The following is a 19087-nucleotide window of genomic DNA, read 5'->3' as shown; positions in this document are numbered from 1 at the left end:
AGTTTTTTCCCAAGGCAAACGGAGTTAATTATTCCGGTCGCAATTAAATCGGCCGGCTTCAATCGATCGTAACCGACGACCGACGCCGACCGAAGCTTTGTAAATGAATCGGGAGAGCCGGTCGTGCGACAAGACGGTGAGAACTCTCCTGACCGGGGAACTCTCGACAGGGTCTTATAAAGTGTGCCCGTTTCCTAATCGTCCGAACTTAATGGATCAAGAAGACGGTACTGTGCGACCGGACACACCGCAAATTCGGCCTTCGTGTTGTCGTCGTGTCACCGTTCGTAATTGGTAATTGCCAGGGACACGACTTGCAAATAGCTACTTCTGATCGGCCCGCCAGACGGGTCAGTGAAACGACGAAAAAACTACCATCTCGTTAAGCGTATTAATAATTACTTAAGTCGCTATCGATTGGCTTTCGGAACTATCCTGTGTACGTGACATAACATCGGTTCATATTATTGATTCTGATGGTATTTTTTTTCTTACTATTCAATCATCATTTCTTGTATTCTCTAGAATTAAAAATGGCTATATGAATATCAGAAAGTCTAACTTATCGGTAAACAGTGATAACATTTCTAACGGAGAAAATTTATGATCATGTATGACACAGTTCACAAAGTTTTTTCGAGCGATCAGCCTCGTCTTCCCTTTCCAAATAACATTTTTCGTGGCTGTCGATAATGTGATTCAATCGAAAGCTTCGCGACACGAGATTTCGAAATGCTAGAAGGAAAATCTCACGTGATTGGCACTGGATCGTTGCTAAAAATCAATTTTTTCCTCCTAATTATTTGGTTTGCACTAAGAGATAAGGGAAAACCGGTTTATCGAATGTTTCCGCGCGATGGTTCTAATTTAACTATTCAACATCCTTGATTATTGGAGCGCGATGACCGTGCCACGCAATTTCGTTCGGTTAAACCGAGCGCTCTTTAAATACAGCCATTTTCGCAGCGAGGTAAAAGTCAGGGCATGAATCGCGAATGCGTCGTCACGCGCGCGTCTTTTTCGAAGAACACTCGATGAATTGTGTACGCAACATCGCGCAACGTTATCGTTGTCGGTAAGTGAGGATTGCCTGAAAAATCTGCGTTTGAAGCACCTACGAGGTCTTGATACGTAAAAGATCGACGACGATCGTAGCGGGAAAAACGATTTTAAACTTGATTTGCTTTTGAATTTCAGTGTAAATTTAATTTTGATTTTGGATTTGAGTTGAAATTTGAATACGACTTTGAATTTGAGTTTAAAGTTGAATCTATCTTTAAATTTGATTTCGAAAGTCCCATTCAAGCGGGCCTTTCCATGGCCGCTGGCTTTTCCCCGAATTTCCGAGCATGCGTGTGCAGGTGCACTCGCGCGGTCGCGCGAGGCATGATCGTCGGAGCATGCGCGGTTACTCGCGCGGGAACACGAAGGTCACGCGGTACAAAGTGACGTCAATCGATAGCCGGCCGGCCGGTCGGTCGCCGCTTGCGGTCAAGCGTGGGACCCCGCCGCGGCGGTTTAAATGGTCGCCGGAATGCGGTTAAGCCTTTTTGCCATTCGCGCCACAGTCGCGCTCACCGTGGCGAGGGATATCCAGTGCCGTGTTGCACGGGCATCGGTGCCCCGCCGGCATCCCCGCTCTATATCGAAAATCGCGTTCCGCCACGATCGAACCGCTTTCTAACGCGGAGCACGGATGGACCGGTATCCTTTGAATATTTAACACTAAAACCTACCAGATAGATCAAAATGACTCATGGTTCGTTCTTTTGTAATTGTCGATACGATACATCTGTTATTCGAGGATACCTGAAATAATCAATACAATCCTACAAACTAAACTATAATTTCATAGTTTCCACAGAAACTAATCAATTCGATTAATCGGTAATTTAAACCTTAACCGATTCTTGCCAAATTTCTTTTTTCACTTTCCGATCTAATCTTCCCTAGTTTCTCCAGTCCGCTTGCTTAGAAACGCTTTCTCACAGAAATTCCATAGCCTATTCGAATTTCAGTTCCACGATTTCACAATTTCAATACGAACGTTGCTTAATATTAAATTTGCGCGGGCATTTCAAACTTACTGCCATAAGCGGTACACCAGTTTCGTCCACGATGAAGTTTAGCACCTATGGTTCGCAGTGCTGGGAAGGGAGCACCGAAGTATCAATATTTGCGTAATGTATGCGGGGACGATATGTGTTTCGCTTTCTTGCGACGATTTTTTCGACGAGGCTGCACGTGACAATTCCGTGCACGTGACCGCAATAATAATAGACAGCCGGTGCCGCTTCATTTTTCCGCGATTCGCGCGGCCCCGGCGTCACACTCTTTGATCGAACGATGTTATCTGTGTGTATACGCGTGCGTACACTCGACCACTCGCTCGCGCGCGCGTCAAGTGCGGCGCCAACTGCAGGCGCGTAGCGCCTTTAATTACGTAAACGCCGATAAGCAACGCCGTTTGCTCGTAGTCCGCGAGGGACTCCCGGGACGTGCACGATTGCGGAATTTCATTCGAACCGATCGCTTCGTTGAAGTCCGCGTGTGATCAATCACCGCGCGAAAAATCTCTGTTAAAACTGCTGGGTTGAGTATTAATTCCCGTTTAGAGTTTGTTGTAGACTTGTTGGACATTCCAGCCATTTCTAAGTTACTGATCATAATAATTATCAACTAATTTAGAAATTTATGTACTATACATTAGTAATTCATATGAAATATCATGAAATATTGATAAATGCGAAAGTTATAACAGAATTTATGGTTTACTTCTTGTTTCTGCGAACTTACGAAATATTGCCGTTAAAGAAAATTCTGTTAATCATGGGCCGGTTAAGTGTAAAGCGATCCACGCAGAAATCCAAGTCGATTCCGCGAAAGGGACAAAATTATATGTGGAATAAAATATAAATGAAAGTATATAGCGATGTGGAATAAAAACGGAATAAAGTTTGAACTACGTTCAAACGGTCGTGTTAGAAATCGCTATTCCATCCAGCAATGCCGTCGAGAATCTTCGCCAGTCCCCGCAATAATGCGACCGAAGGCCGAGCGAAGTCCTACTTATGTTAAAGGCGATGGAAAGTAAAATATGCGGCTGGAATAATTTTTTTTTTTCGTGTGTCGTTTTAGACGGCTGATTTCGTAATTGACCGGTCGTTCATGGAATTTCGCCGATCGTTAAATTTGCATATTCGTTCCAAATGATGGAACACCTCGCGATTCGATTTCGATTCCGACTTAACCGACTGACAGTGTGCGTGCATGTCGTGGCATTATCAAGTTTTCTGATCGTCGGCGATTTAAAATGGTTATTTCGAATTTCTTTCTTCATAATTGCTAAGAAAATACAATTGTTTCTCTCAGAAGTTGTTAAATCATTTAACAAAGCGCGAACTGATGTATTAGAGAATTGAGAGTTTTATAAATGGACGCTTGTGATTTTTTTTAAATACATACCACTTAGTCAATTTGACCGTTTTGTGGATTAAGTGTTATCCTTTTAACGGTATTTGACGAGTACACTCGTTATCGTTTGTTTTCAATTACACAAATAAGGAATTTTCACCCTGACGTTAGCAACCGGGTACCCGGGCATGTTAAAATTTTCTTCTACGCATTTTCTTATATTCTTACGAAAATTTGACGACACTGCTTCTGATCTCAATTCTCTCGATAGTCTTGTGTTCATTTGCGCTTCGAAAATAAGAAATTGACGTCAAAATATACTGCGATATTAAAGTTCGAACAAATAGAGACGTATCGGTCGCTAACAGAAGGAATAAATGAAATGCTACTATTAAAGGGTTAACCGCGTTTCCTCGTTCCGTTTCGTCACACCAAGTCTCGTTGCGAGGCGTGAGGCCGCATTAATACGATCCTGATCCTCGAACGCGTCCGACAACGAAGACGTACCGGGGCTCGTCTTACGTCTGGATCTTTTTTTCGCGGTATTCGCTCGCAGGCCTTCCCTTCTTCGTCCCAAGAGCCTTTTCTATCGGGCCAGGAAGTAGGCACGCGTGAATTTTGTTTCCTATTCGCGAATGCAGATTCACTGGAAGTTCGAGGAGCTTCCAGGAAAAATCCGTGTACGTTGGAACGTACCTCGGCGGCGGTGGCTATAACGCTCATAAAAAATGTATGCATCGTCGTCGTTTCGCCTCGTCGGCCGGGCTCTCTTGATTCTGGAATTCAGTGGGTGCAGCGGATACGGGCAGCCGGCCGAATATGCGTTTCGAAGCAAGCGAATCGGCGAAAGCAACATACACACCTCGCCGTTAGAAAACCGGAAGGAGCCGCAGAGCTTCCTGGTGCCATTTTCATTTTGATTTTCGGAAATAGTAAATCCGTTGCGATCTGAAGTGTTTTCGATGTTTGGTTTCCGCGCGTTGAGATTTAATCTTCCTTCTTCAATTCCTTAAAGTTCTTTTTTCTGGACATCACGTGGAAACACTTTCAAGAAGTTTTTGAAATTTCTTCATAAAAACTCCCAGAGTGTATCTGAGACTTATTAATAATTGCAAGAAGAAAACATCAGGAATGGGTCATTTTGACCTGATTATCAGTTTTAGTATTAATATTATCATTTAAGATCCAGGATTACTGAATGAGTCAAAATAAATAGGTATCAAAATCGTTTTACAGTTATTGAAATAAAGACGATTCTGATATAACCTTTAGAACCAACCTATTGATTTTTGCAATGAGAACCCATTTTAGAGAAGCAGACGTCATCGTAACCGATTAAATTGTGTTAGATACGAAAGGGAAATATGTCGAGGTGAAAAGTTAATGCTCTGAAAGTAAAAAAGGAACAGCGTTACAATCGGGAAAATTTGACGCGTTTCAAACTTTTATATGATGACCCTTAATCCCTTGATATATAATATCAAGTCGAACTCGCAAGGAAGTCCTCAAACGGAAGTTACAAAATTTAATTATCATTGAATTATTTTGAGTTCGAATTAAACACGTTGGCAATTTTTTTCGCTTTTTTAGTAAATTATTGATGATAATCTTATCTTAGCAGTTACGAAAGAAATTACAGGACAAGAAGTTAATTATTCCTCATTATCGGAATAAGGAACAGGTGACCGGCAGGCGGTTCGCGTATTCCGGTATCGCTGGAAACACTGTTCCGCCGGGAACAGTGTGTAACGGTCCTTCTGGTTATTGCAAAATAATTCAGCTCGCCAGTGTCGGGTTTGCACGCAGGTGGGTTTGGCATCTCTCGAAGGTATTAGTTAACATTCTACGTGAGTATAAGTCGTTTTCACGTTTCTTTCTCCTTTTTTCTCGTCACATTCCCTGGTCTCCATACGCTGTGGGGTTCAGCCGCGCTTATCGGGCTGTCTATAATTATGCCTCTCCTTCGGGAGCAAGTGGGTGCCTATTTTTACGCAGGACCTCCGCGGTGCGCGCGCGGTATAAGCGCATCTCTGGCTCGTGACGCAACTCATTCATTCATTCATTAAGCTCTCCGAGCTGCGTGGGAGAGTCCACTGATAAGCATCGCGCGCGCGTTCGGTCATTCGTCCTCTCCCGGGACTTTTACTCTCGTTTCTTTCTCTTTTATTCAGTTGACATCGACATTATTCCTGGCTTTTCACGAAACACGGATGGCCGTTTACAAAAATGGACGTTTCTTCGTTCCCTTGTCGGAAGGCGATGATTCTACAGGTTTATTTTCGACTAGAACCATTTCTCCAGCGATTCCGCGGCTGATCGGCTTCTTCATTTTAAAAACGTTTCGACGTCGCGCGTGTAAAATACGTGGTCGACGAACCAGGATGCCTTGACTCTTACACCAAGAATTAGGAGGTCGGACGTTGAAATGTCAAACTGGCAGAACCTGATTTGGGAATGTGGACCGGCATCGGCGGCCGCTGAAGGGAACCTCCGGCGTCTTTTTTCTTCTTCGCCGTTTCGTCCGTCGATTTTTTCCCTTTGCCTTTTTCTCGACCTTGTGTGTGCTCCCATCGTTCGCCGAGACGTTCGGTGATCGTTCTTGGAATCTCCTATATGAGGGGTCTCGAGTTGCCCAACGAAGATCCGTTCCAACGGATTTTTCCATGATGAATAAACGGAAAATTAGGAGAAAGAGACTACTAATTAAATGCGCAACGAAACATAAAATATATATAATATGTAAACCTTTGACAACAACGCGTGTTTGAAGTCCAAATATCCTGAGCTCATTAAATAATACTTTCTATTCTTCATAAAATCATGAATATAGTCTGTAACCAATGAAAATTAAATATTTTTTAAAAAAATTGAGTGTTACACATGCATCGCTGTCAAGTACACACCGTTCGCAATTAGTTTCCATTATTTACACTTCACAAAAAAAAAAAAAAAAGAAAAATCCAAATTTCCCGAAAGAACTACATCCTTTCGATGCAATAACATCGAAGCAAGAATCTAGTAAGATCAAGGCTTTGGTAACTCGGTCAATAAGAATCTCCAAGAGTGAAACTCCGTGAAATGAAACGGATTAAACGTCTCTTCGATGAGAAAGCGAACGCGCGTTTCGTAATCGAAGGGTTGAGAAGCCGAAACGGTGTGTCGGGGACATTGTTCCAGAATCGAGAAAGGAATTAAGTCGTGCGACCCGAAACGCCATGGAAAAGAATCGGGGACGAATATCACGTTCGCTAATTAGTATCTCGAAATTGGTTGGAACCAGCCGGAAGAAAGAGAATAATGGAATCAGAGTGTCGTGGAAGGGGTGGCGGATGAAAAGAGGGGGTTGCAGTAGTACAGCGGCGGTTCAGGAGTTCCTTTTTACGTTCCTCCCGCGCACCGTAGGCCCCGGACACAGGGCAGCAGGAGGCACTCCTTCCTTCCCTCGATCAGAGCGGCAGCCCGTGGGTCCTTTCCTTCTTATTGCATTTCGTTCTCCCGAGGCGGCATGCCAGTCGCTCGGCTCTCTCGCCTACTCCCTCGGAGCCGATCGAACGGGTAAGAAAGGAAGGGGCGAGACGGAGAGAGAGTTCAGCCAGCCTCTACCTTCTATCTGGCCTGTGGAGGGTACAGGGAGAGAAAGGAAGAGAAAGGAGAGAAAAAGGGAGAGAAAGAGAGAGAAAGAGAGAGACCGATGTAAGGAACGTCCGGGCACTGGCATTTTCTGTGTGAGTCAATCGAGCGGAGAAAACACGCAGGGAGAGCAGAGGGAGACAGACCGAAACAGCATGGGACGCTGAAAGAAAGGAGACGGACAGATTGATGCTGAGAGAGGAAGAAATGAGTTTCCTATGTTTTTCTCGGGGAACGGTGAGCGCCATCGGCGGCGCATCGACGAAACCGATGTGACGATTTAACATCGATGACGTGGTGCATCCCGTTCTGTGGGCGGATCTCGGACGAGTGGGCCGAGCTTAATGGTGTCTGGTCACCGGGTCGTTTCCTGGCTACTATCCCCCAGATACGTCCGCCGTATTTCGTATCTTGCGTAGGTTGTTATCCAAGGTGGTATCTCTCGCGGTGTGCTTTCCAAGTGCATCCGTGTACTCACGCGAGCGAACCACAAAGCGGATACACACAACGACGCGGGACGCGTAATTGGAGTTCGCCGTCGGATAGAAACGCGTTATGGTCCGTGATTTTTTTCAACCTCCCGTGTTCCCTCGCCACTACCCCCACCTTGGACAGGATAAACTCGTTGAATCGCCTATAGCGTAGGAAAAACCGGGCGTGGGTGGCCTGACTTTATCTCCCTCGCTCTTTCGCTAGAGAGAGTTGTTAATGTTACCTATAAGTCGAGGGGGGTTGATTGTCTCATTCGGATTTAGAATGTGACCGGTATGTGTTGCGCGGTTCGAACGACTTGAACGACGACGAGTACAATTAAAGTATTCAGTATAAGATATTATCGAATTAAATGATTATAAAACAATTCCAATATTCGCATGGTGATACGTGTACACTATGTGTCTCGTAGACGAATTTTTGGCTCGGTAGAAGGCGCACTGTCATCCCCACCTTTTCCTTCGCGATCATACCGTGATGTCACGACGACAATATTTCGACATTGGCAACGGATCCTTCTTCCGTTCCTCCCTCGCATACCCCTCGCTCCGATACGAAATACGCGTCTCCCTCGCTACTAGTCGCGACGCGGACCCAACAAGCATCTACTATCGAGGCACTACCGTACATCGGACGTTCGACGGGTTTCTCAATTCTCAATCTAAAGGACTTCTTACCCGCCGATGGTGGCGAACGTCTGTAGCCGATGTCTCACGCGAACCACGCGTTCTTCCGTGACTTTCGAACGGTCACGAGAGAGCACCGTGCAGGCGCTCACTTTCGTAACTGGATTGGATGAGTCGCCCCGTTAGTACGAAGCGTCAAGAGTCTCGAGCACGACGAGATTTATGGCTTCGCCTTATATACGGATATGTACATCGAGTGACCAGGAAGAGAAACGTGCCGTCACGTTCGCGTATGTGGCGCTCGGTTAAAGGGATTTCGTCGCCGACCCCGTCCCTGTCTACGTTTTCGTCTTCATCTTCGTCTCGCGGGATACCTTCGACACCGTGAGACTCGTCCGGCTAGAATTCCACGAAAGTAATTTCACTCGTACGATCCCGGACAACTCTGTTATGGCCCGCGATAACATCGGAATTCGGTCGAGGCTTCGGCGCGATCAGGAGGGGGCGGCAAACCGCGATAGATTAACTGTTACTTTGAACCGTTGTTATCAATCCTAGATTTCGTGTATTATTAGAAGTGAACGGTTACATCGACGTCACCTCGCGGCACCCACACACGCACACACGCATCGTGTTTACCGCTGGATAATCTCTGAAAGCTCTAGACACGTACACGTGGCTGATCGTCGAGGTATCCCGACGACGATAATCCATGAATGGCGATTTAGTGCGGCCGACGCGACGTTTGGTTAGCGAGGTTCATATAGGTCAGCCCCGAATGCTGACCGTGCGTAGATTTCTAGCCGAGCTTGCACAGACTTTTTGTATCCGACCCGTTATCTGGCGAGCAATGCATCATCGCGAGCGTCTGGAGACCTACATATCGCCGCGCGGTCGCTTAGCACGCAGCTCGAGTACACCCGGGAGAGCGTATCGAGCACGGGCAAGAGCGCGGGGGCACGGTTGGCATTTTCCTGCTGCAATCTTTTCCTATAAACTTGCGTCAATGACTGCAACCGGTGATATCACGATCGCGCGAGCTGAATCGCGAAGCACTAGAGCCACGCCGCGCCGCCGCTCCTTTTGCTCGGCAGTTAACGTTACCGGTGACCGGCGCGCCGGCTTGCTCGCGCTCTCCCGCTCGAAAGCTATCTAACTTTCCCCACCGGCCGTTCGAACCTAATGGAATTTTCACGCCCTTCCCAGCGCGTACAACTCGTTTGCCAAGTATCTCGAAAGAACGCGTAACCCCGTATGTTGTTCCGTTTCCCTCTTTATCGCGGCGATTATTGTTCCCGTGACGGAAAGCCCGAGCGGACTTTAAATCGAGCCGAATAGAGTTTCGTCACTGCCGCGCTCGAAACCCGGTTTCCGAATCGAATAACCGGCATTTCGTGTCTGGCTCAACGGAAAATCGGTTTAGCATTGAAGAAAATGTTGGTTTCTAATAGTGAGTTCGATTATGTAAGTATTCGGTTACGTAGAAATAGTTTCAGCGAAATAATTATTCGGATACAGTTTGTTTTTCGTTTTGCTACTTTATTTTTATTAATGCTCGAGTGATCATTTTATTTTCAATAATATTTCTAGTCATCGATGTCACTAGGAAATCGTCGTTGGCGTCCGTTTTTCACATCTTCCCAATATCTCCAATGTTCGACGTTTTTAGCAAACAAGATACTTGTTCGAACTTCAGTGTCGCAATATTTTCGAGTAAATATATTACTAAAGCACAAGTTAAACTTTTATTGGGTTGGCAACACCAAAATGTCTGAATTTATTCAAACATTACAATATTCTTCTATAAATACTTTATTTTCGAAGTAAAGGGCGACGTAAAAACGACAAAGCTGTCGAATTTTCACGAGAACGTAACAAACTGTACAGAATGTTGCCAATTTAAGAGGCGTGCTATCTCCAAAAGCACTCGATCAGCGTTTCCTGTCCAGAACGGAAACCAAAGTGGTATGGTCGGCCGGATAGAATTTGTTTGATAAAAAAAAAGTGAGAGAGGAAAGGAAAAAGAAAATGGCGGGATTCGTATCTGACAATGGTCCCGTTTCCCCTTTCCGGAGCGTGTCTGCGGGCGGAGCGAGCGAGCGTTCGATATCGTGAAAACTTGCGTCCTGCACACCCTCCGTTCACCCCCCTCTGCGGCCGCCTTGTCTCGCGGTCGACTATTCCGACGAGAGAGGAGAGCCGATCGATTCGCGTCGACGTAGTACTATGGCCTGCTTACACGGAGAGCACTGACCCCCAAGGTCGTTCTTACGCGATTGCACGTGCTGCCGCGAATTCATGCCACCCTTCTCCGCTTCTCTGCTCCTCACTCGTCGACCACCCCGTTTCTCTCGCCGGAATTATTCGCGCAGTCTCCACTTTCTCGACACTTCGTGTCCCCTACAGATAGCAATGTAAATAAGTTCACGAAGAATTTTTTTTTCATTTTTATCTAATTGTTGATCACTAGTGTCCGTTATAAATGCGACCAGCTTAATGTAAATTCGAATAGATGAACGATGTTCCGAGTTTGAAAAGGAAACTTATGATTTATTGAAAGAAAGGGTAAATATGAATGGCGAATAAGAAGTCACTGGTCAATTTAAATTTGGCAATGATATTTATACTTAGCAGAGTTAATTGTTTGTAAATGTGACGGTAACAATATGTAACGTATTTTTCTTTTCGAACAAATTGAAATTTGATAGAAATTAAATTTCCTTGGGTGTGGGAACAATAACCGGCACCATTGATATGAGTCGCCTTGATTAGTACCGATTCTGAAGAGTTTAAATTCTATCTTAAAAACTTGATTTACGTTATTACTATATGTGGCGACGACTGTTGTATATACGTGCTACGCGATTGGACGAAAAATAAGGCTGTGTAGTGTAAGAGGGACACGGGGACTTCTTCGACGATGTTTACATTGACGCTATTTCACCGACACATTTGCATCGACAATCTGTATTCATAGACGTGCTGCTCTTATGGACAGATCGATTACATGTTACAATCTCTGACAAATAATTTTTTACCATGCATCCTTTTGTGTATGATATTTTATACTATATATAATATAATTTAAATCAATTAATTATGATTAAATAATATGAACTATTAAATTAATAACAATTACATTGAAGATATTAATTAATTAATAAAATGTTAATTATTTTCTGTACCATGCATTCTAAATGTATACGTGTATCAATTGAGGAACCACATATTTCACAATGTATGGTGCAAAACTTGTCGAAGAATACAATGTATAAACATCGGATCTTTATCCATTTATAGCTCTTTTCAGTACGATGTTTTCGTTACAAGAAGAATGTCTCTTGTTTTTTGGTGAATCCGCCAGCTCTTCTCAACAGGCCGATTCCGTTATCTCCCGACGGCTCCGGAAAAACCCACGCATTCCCCTGAAGCGTTGGGCCAGGTCACCGTCTCCCGCGTAGGTTAATTATAGTATCATTTTCGGGGGTGTATGGACAACAGGCTCCAAGCGTCCATCAAGAGTGGCGGTACAGAGGCGTAGTATTTTCAAAATGTTTCCTCCACAAAGCAGCAGTGCTGTTTATAGTATGTTTTGAAAAGAACTATATGTCATCGGAATTTTATTTTTCTAATTATATTCTGAAAATTTTAAATTTGCATAAAGATTCGCAGTCTAGTATTGTGCAACTAATCTGTCCGTCAGAAAAGCATGCCTATAAAAGAACATTTTACATTTCACGTAAGAATAGAATATCAGTGAATATAGACTGTCCGTGAAAACATACCGGTGAAATAACACCGATGTAAACAGTCTTGAGGAAACTGCGTCAGTTTTATATTACGGACCCAAAAATACTGGCAATAACAGATGCGTCAATCCGCGGTGAGGCGTGTGTAGTGTCAGGAGTATCGGTTTCATGGTTTCATTCTATGAATTTGCTACGGAAGAGCTGTGTCGATCAAAGCGATTCGCCGACCGCTTTGAATCGACGTACCACTTTGTTGGCCGGCTCTGTTTTTCTGCGAGGTGTCGCTTCAAACTTTCCACTTGCCGACGCGTTGCAGACGCCGCGATCATGTTGGGCCGGCGACCTCTTCCGCGGCCACCTTGATCTAGCCGTGGCGGAGTTCCGCGTAGCTCACGGCGCTCTCGTTTCCCTCGCTGTCTTCGCGTGTCGTGCCAATTTTTAGGAATCTTGATTGGATCAACGTTTCTATCGACAGTTATTCTGGGAAAATCCAAAATTATTTCTGCGTCGCAGAAATATTTGACATTGTACGAAATATGAAATTAAGTCTTAACACTAGAACTACTGGACATCTAAAACAATTGATGATACGTAATCCCTATAAAAATTGTAACAATAAATAATTTCTAGTTTCTTCATATATTCATTATAGTATTCAAGTATTTATTTTCAAGATCATTTCGAATATTCAATGCTTTTAAGATATCAATACTTGTGTAACAAACAAATCGAAACCAGTCATTTTGATTGGTGCGGTAGTTGTACTATTAAAGATTATAAAATATACGTCTAAGTATAAAATGAGATTCTAGATTTGAGTTGGGTTTTGTAAGAAGTATATATAACATGTAAGTACAAAGTTTATAAAATGCGTAGTATATGTCTGACATAGGTTTAAAATGAAATCAATAATCTCTGAAATAAATGGAATGTTTATGGAAACAAAAGTAGTAATAAAGGAGTAATGAGAAGGGATTTGTTTCTTACACAGTTAGGGTTGTGCATGTAATTTCATTAAATTACTACTTTTCGTCTTCTGGAGTTAATCATTTTGGCAAATGAACGGCTTAAGTGAATTTTGATTACTGAAGAAAAAGAGAAAATTGGAATTTGCCCTGAGGGGTTCGCTGATGTTTACCCTTCACTGCTAAGTCGTGTACGAAAGAAAGTGTAGATAAATGATAATTTTGATTACAGCACTTAACACCTTTACGATTATGCGTCACATATGTTTGACGCTGTTAATTACTTTTGTTACCATGATATTAACATACACTTGGCGTTCCATGTATCCTATTGTCACTTTAGATATATCAAAATATCACACGTATGACATTTATATAAAATATTTTATTTGGTTTATTTACTATGTTTTATATGTGTATAAATTATATAAATAACATCCCGTGAAATATTTGTAAGAAAGGCACAGTCCATAGTGAGAATATTTTAAATTTGACCGTAGTCGCGGGTGTATTAAGGGACAAAGGCAACCGAGGTTCGACACCAGAAACATTAAGAGTAAGAGGCGAACGTTCGTTTATCCACTATTGATGCAAATATCATCGAACGAACGCCGAATCGTATATTATGTTATCGGCTTCCACGTTCTCGTTACGATTTGCGAGAGCATTCTCTTTTCCAATACATCGGTGAACCGAGTCCAATTAAGCAGTCGATGCCGCGACCTCTTAAGGCGGTGCGCGAGGACAGAAGAATGAAGTACGGGACACTTCCTTCCCAAACGTGTTCACGACCTCGTGCGAACCCATCAGGGGAAAAAATCTATATTCACATTGAGTTGTTATAACGTCTGGCAGGTGGTCTAGGTTATGTTTCTGTTAGGTGTAAAAGATGGAATTAACCCCTTGCCCCAGAATATCGTGTAAAACTCACGACGAAGATTTCAAACTGAATTTAACAAATAAGTATAATTGTCGCTTAATCACTTTAAATTCAAATTAAATATTATTTTCCTATTATAAATCGTGATAATTTAGACTAAACGTATACGTATAATTAGCGCGAATCTCGTTTCCTCTTCCGCTAGATCAGAAACAGTGAAATAGTTTTCTCGATCGCAGCTGTGAAAGAAATCATAGGACAGGGGGTTAAAAGCCTCTCTTAGAACTGGGAGAAGGTAATACATTAGATTATACATAATTCAGTGACATAACACGGAACATGAAACACCGTGTGTCCGTTGTATACGAATAAACAGCCAGAAACTTTTCGAACAAGGTAACATGAATCAGGGTGAAACCGAAAATAGGGGTGGCACGTGGTGTCCCGGCGAGTTAGAGACAGCGCTATTCCAGTCGAAAAAGGAGGAAAAGAGAAAAGAATCCTAAGGGGAAGTGGTTTCGAGCCGCGCGCGTCGGTTCCTAGCGTGGTCGTCGGTTAGGTGCCTTTTAGTTATTTTTAGAAGTTTCGCGCCTTTTCGCAGTTGCTCACCAACGACCTGGCAGCCGGCCAGTTTCGGGAAGATTCGTGCGTCTGGCTGCTGTGCCGCGCCGCGCAACGAAACACGTGGAGGAGAAGAAGCGGTGTTACGAGGCGGGAGAGATTGCATTTGTTGCCGCACACTTATGCGCAACGTATGCGGCGTTTCTCGTTCGGGTTCTTCCTCGTTCCTCGACTCCTTTCCGCTTGCCCCCGTTACGCGACTTTAAATGGAAGCAACCGAAACGCGACTAACCCTTAACGGCCGGTAATTTTTTAACGATGTCACTTATATAATAACAAAATATTGGTTACATGTTGGGGGGACAATAATAAGAGCTCCAATATAATAAAATAGAAAATATATCTCAAGGTATAGGGAATATAATAAATAAATGAAAATAATGTTTGTTAATTTATAATGATGATATTATTATTAAATGTGGCCTCGAAAATGAATACTTAAATGAACACAATTTCGTAAACAGTGAATTCCTAAGCATCTCGATGAACAATTGTGCAAACGAAAATTGCAAAAGATTTTTCGTTACAGGGATTAGGAATTGTAAAAATCCTTCCTCGTCGAATGCATTGGCACAATTAAAATTCCGCGGAGACGTTTAAAACACGCGTACATCAAGGCATTTCGAGATTCCCCGGCAGCCACGCGTTATTTCCGCGCGAACGAATGGACGTTCTTGAAAAGAGAAAGAAGCTTATATCTCAGTTTGCTAAGCATTAATTAAAAGTTCACGCTGCGATTGCATCGACCGGGTAAAGTGAAACCGGAAGGCGGGCCCAAGCTTTTTTACACGCCGAGCGTGACGTGTTTCATGATATTCCGACCAGGAATTTTTGTAATTTAAATAGAAACTTTCCGCCCGTTTTATAGGTATAATAATAATTGAAGCGGGTGATAAGAATCGATATATTTAACGAATTCAGATGAGTGGGAACATTTGCATGCAAGTATTTCGAGGGAACGGTAGAATAGAGGGATCGAGTTAAACTCAATAAATTTCGTTTCACGTCAACCTCGTCCCGGTCGTCTTCGTTAGAGATATGTAACGCGTTGCGTGAGCACGCGAAATAAAATCATCGGAATCTAGAAATCACTTTAGCCAAGAAGAAAACCGTGCTATGGAATTATTAAGATATATAACCGTGTTTGTTCGACGGAAACTTTAACGATTCAAATATATCATTTATGGAAAAGGTCTTTAACGTTTTAAATAATCTTCGTTTACAAAGGGTTCACTAAAAATTTCATGATTTGTTTTACCGATTGTTCATTTGAATGTCCAGATTCTGGTAACAAAAACGAATGGGTCTTCCCCAATATTAACCCTATGAGTGCTGTAGACGTATATACGCGTCCGGCAAAAACTTCACCATGGTCTATGGGTGACTTTTGTTCTTTTTAACCTCACATATGCCGTGGTGATAATTATAAGTTCATAGGATTAATATACTCATTTTTTAGTATTATTCAATTTGGTGAAACTGAGGAATTATAATTACAATTTAATTACAATTTAATCGTATGAATTAACATAACTCATCGATCTTCGGATGAGCAAAAAAATATTCCGTCTACATGAAACGTTTTAGCTCGGAGTATTCAGCAGTCAAAAGGTAAAAGGGGAGATTACCTTCATCTGAGGACTGTCGTTGACACTATTAATTTACGTGTCGCAATAAACATTTGATTGCCTTACGCGGTTACCTGCATATTAATTTTTAAGCTTACCAGCCGGTACAGTTAAACCTCTCGGCAACGGTGAAATCGGCGCCGAAGTTCGCCTGTAAATCGATTGTCGGAACGCTATTGGACTGGATTCTCTTGTCACGAAACACGTTACATCGACATTGAGCGATTGTGTTTCGAATTTGTCCTTGAGGAAAGAGTTATGACCCGTATCCGTATGAGAGAGGAATCTGGACCAACCGGATTTCCACTGATTGTGCCAGACGCCGCGCGTCGTATGGATGACACAGTTTGCAGAAACGCCTACGGTATCGAATGTCCCTTCGAACGCCTCTACGCGAACGGACCGCCACCGAAAACCGTATCGCGGCTGGTTACACCCTCGCGTGTAGCGATTCTTCCCTCTTCCTGTTTTCGCTTCGAGGATACAATGTCGTATCCAATTAACAAAGTTTTTCGTTCGATGTATCGTTTTCGGGGGTAGTTTGCGTCCCTGACCCCGAAAATCATGACCATTTCTTATGAAAATGAACTTAATCCGAATTTAATCACAATTCAACTCTTCTGCTCGTTTCCGTGAAAAACGATCTCGATTGTTGGCTTCAGCGACTCCTAATATCTCCGACGTAACAATTTTGAATCACATATTTTGCTGCCCTAATAGTATATTAGGGACCATTTCATTTTTGCGAATTGTGAACACGAGGATTTTTGGGGGCAACGATATCTCCTTTAATTTCTTTAGATTTTTTCTTGCTCGAACCCCCTAACGATTTGATATTTCCGCTGTTTGCACGGATGGCCTTCACCCTGAGTATAGAGGATTGTCAACGTGAAGACAGAGGCGTGCTTGTTCCATCCCAACTAATTAGCGAAGTTTTACGGTCGACCGTAGCTGCTAACAGCTTCTCAACGAAGCTGAAGCGCAGAAGGATTTCAACTTGCTCAACGAAACATCGTATTCACCGACCGCGCACTTTCTTATCTTTCGTCACCGTTTATCGAGGGAACGATCGAAAAATGATTTTTCACCGTTGGGTGGAACGTACAACGCGCTTCGTCTAATTATCATGCGACGGTCGCGCGCGAGAGCATTTATTTAAAAAATACGCCTTTATAAACTTCGGATATGTTAATTTCGATGAAGGGGAATGATATGAATTATTATACTTCTTCCTTTTATTTTCACACCAATTCATTTATGTTTTACATTTATTCCTTATGAACATAGAGCTTCCTGCTCATCTGTTCTACCTTTTGGTTGTGCTTTTAAATACATTATGCTTATGTATATTCGTTGCAAAAAGATATCATCTCTGCTAACAATATTCAAATTAAAATTGATGCCTTATAAGAACAGAGTTGCGGAAGAAATCATGGGACAAGTTGAGTGTGCTAGATAACACGTATCCTAGCGACTCAGTGTTTTCGTGGGTTTTCCGATTTCTTATTTTTTACCGTTATTAGAGTTCGCTCGAAGTATTGGCCATCCTTGTCTTTCGAAAACTACGAAGGGAAGCGTTTAAAATTCTGACCTCGTTAAGTTACCACCGTGTTAGTCGGTACTTTGTTGCAGTAGTACTGCATAAGTCTCCCACAATGTTGTAGAATCGTGTTCTTGAAATACATGATTCTTATAGTAGCTTTGATGCTACCATTCTTATATTCCATAAAATCAGCATTCTCCTATTACTCGCGGAACACAACAAACGTCTCTTGAAAGTGAACGGAATTTCTCATCTGTGTTCCGTTTGTTTCGTTACAGAAGAAGAAGAGATTGACGTGGTGACGTGTGAGAAGTCATCTAGGCCGGCGGCGCTGCCCACGTACCCCAGCCCCGCGGACCAGCAGCATTTCCAGTTAACAGTGAATACCGCGTTCAAAGACAAGGCTCCAGCTCCGCGACCCCGCGGCCGACCGCCCTCGAACCCGGCGCGGAAGAGGGCCGCACAGGCAGAGTACAAGCCGGTGAAACGTGCGCGTCACAGGCCCTACCAGAGGAGAAATAAGGTGGGCAGATGCGTGACCACCGCGGCTACCCCAGCGTCGATGAAACTACCAGCGGCGATCGTATCGAGAAGCTCGTCGGACGACGAGTTGGACACTGAGAAGAGGAGCCTGCACAACAACATGGAACGCCAGAGGCGGATAGAGCTGCGGAACGCGTTCGAGGAGCTGCGAGTGTTGGTGCCAGCGGTCGAGTCGAAGGAGAAGGCGCCGAAAGTCGCGATCCTCAGGCAGGCGGCCGTCTACTGTGATATGTTGTCGGAGAACGATCAGATCATCGTGTCCAAGGTGACGGAGCTGAGGCGGAGGCAAGAAAAGCTCAGAGCAAAGCTGAGTCAGCTGAGGAGGAGTCTCGCCATGACGCGTTGAGCAGGGACTCTGTGCGGGATTGTAGATTAGATTCAGCCGACCAAAACTACCCTGCCTCTTCTCGGTACGTTTGAGTCCAACCGCGAAAAGAAGATCGGCAACAATCACGCTCGACTTTCGAAGGTGAGAGACCCTTCGACTCCGGGAACAGAGCAGTCTTCGCCGAACCGACCGCGCGCTCCAGCGGCGGGGCGGGGAAGACACTTCGGAGCGGAGCGGAGCAGAACGGAGTGCGTCGTACGGGGATGCAGCGGAAGAGATGCAGAGGCTGACTCGATACTGAGTGTGAGGGATGCTGCGTTGCGGTTCTGCGATCGTTCGCGCGTGATGATTCACGGGACGCCGCGCGGCGCCGTGCGTCGTGCACACAGAGACATGCAGATGTGGATGTTATCGAATCTTTTTGAATCCGTTTGAGAACAGGAGAACGCATTTGGAGGGTTGTTTCGTTGACGTGAAGAGGAAGAATCGAGATATATATCGATACCGCCGCATCATCATCATCATCGTAATCATCATCATCATCGTGACGCAGAGAACACACTAAAGAATTGGTGCCAAATATTGTAGAGAAGACCGAAGAGAGACCGACCGTTTAGAGCTTTCGAGACGATTTTATATTTTTTAAATAGGATCGGAAGCTACGCGAG

At 43.8% G+C, this 19087-nt stretch overlaps 1 protein-coding gene across 5 annotated transcripts in view; it reads left to right on the top strand.

The window, feature by feature from the left end:
* The window catches only part of Myc (bHLH transcription factor Myc), a 31534-nt gene that overhangs the window by 12397 nt on the left and 50 nt on the right, over positions 1 to 19087 (top strand). For all 5 annotated transcript variants that reach the window (XM_031973110.2, XM_031973112.2, XM_031973109.2 and 2 more), the window contains one exon: positions 17827 to 19087. This exon is cut by the window's right edge and continues 50 nt beyond it. In XM_031973110.2, coding sequence (XP_031828970.1) covers positions 17827 to 18437 — 611 coding nt within the window. In that variant the 3' untranslated portion in view covers positions 18438 to 19087. The remainder of the gene's footprint in view (positions 1 to 17826) is intronic.

The sequence above is a fragment of the Nomia melanderi genome, chromosome 4 (genome assembly GCF_051020985.1).
Source record: "Nomia melanderi isolate GNS246 chromosome 4, iyNomMela1, whole genome shotgun sequence".
Taxonomy (NCBI): Eukaryota; Metazoa; Arthropoda; class Insecta; order Hymenoptera; family Halictidae; genus Nomia; species Nomia melanderi.
This window is presented reverse-complemented; position numbering and strand designations above follow the sequence as displayed.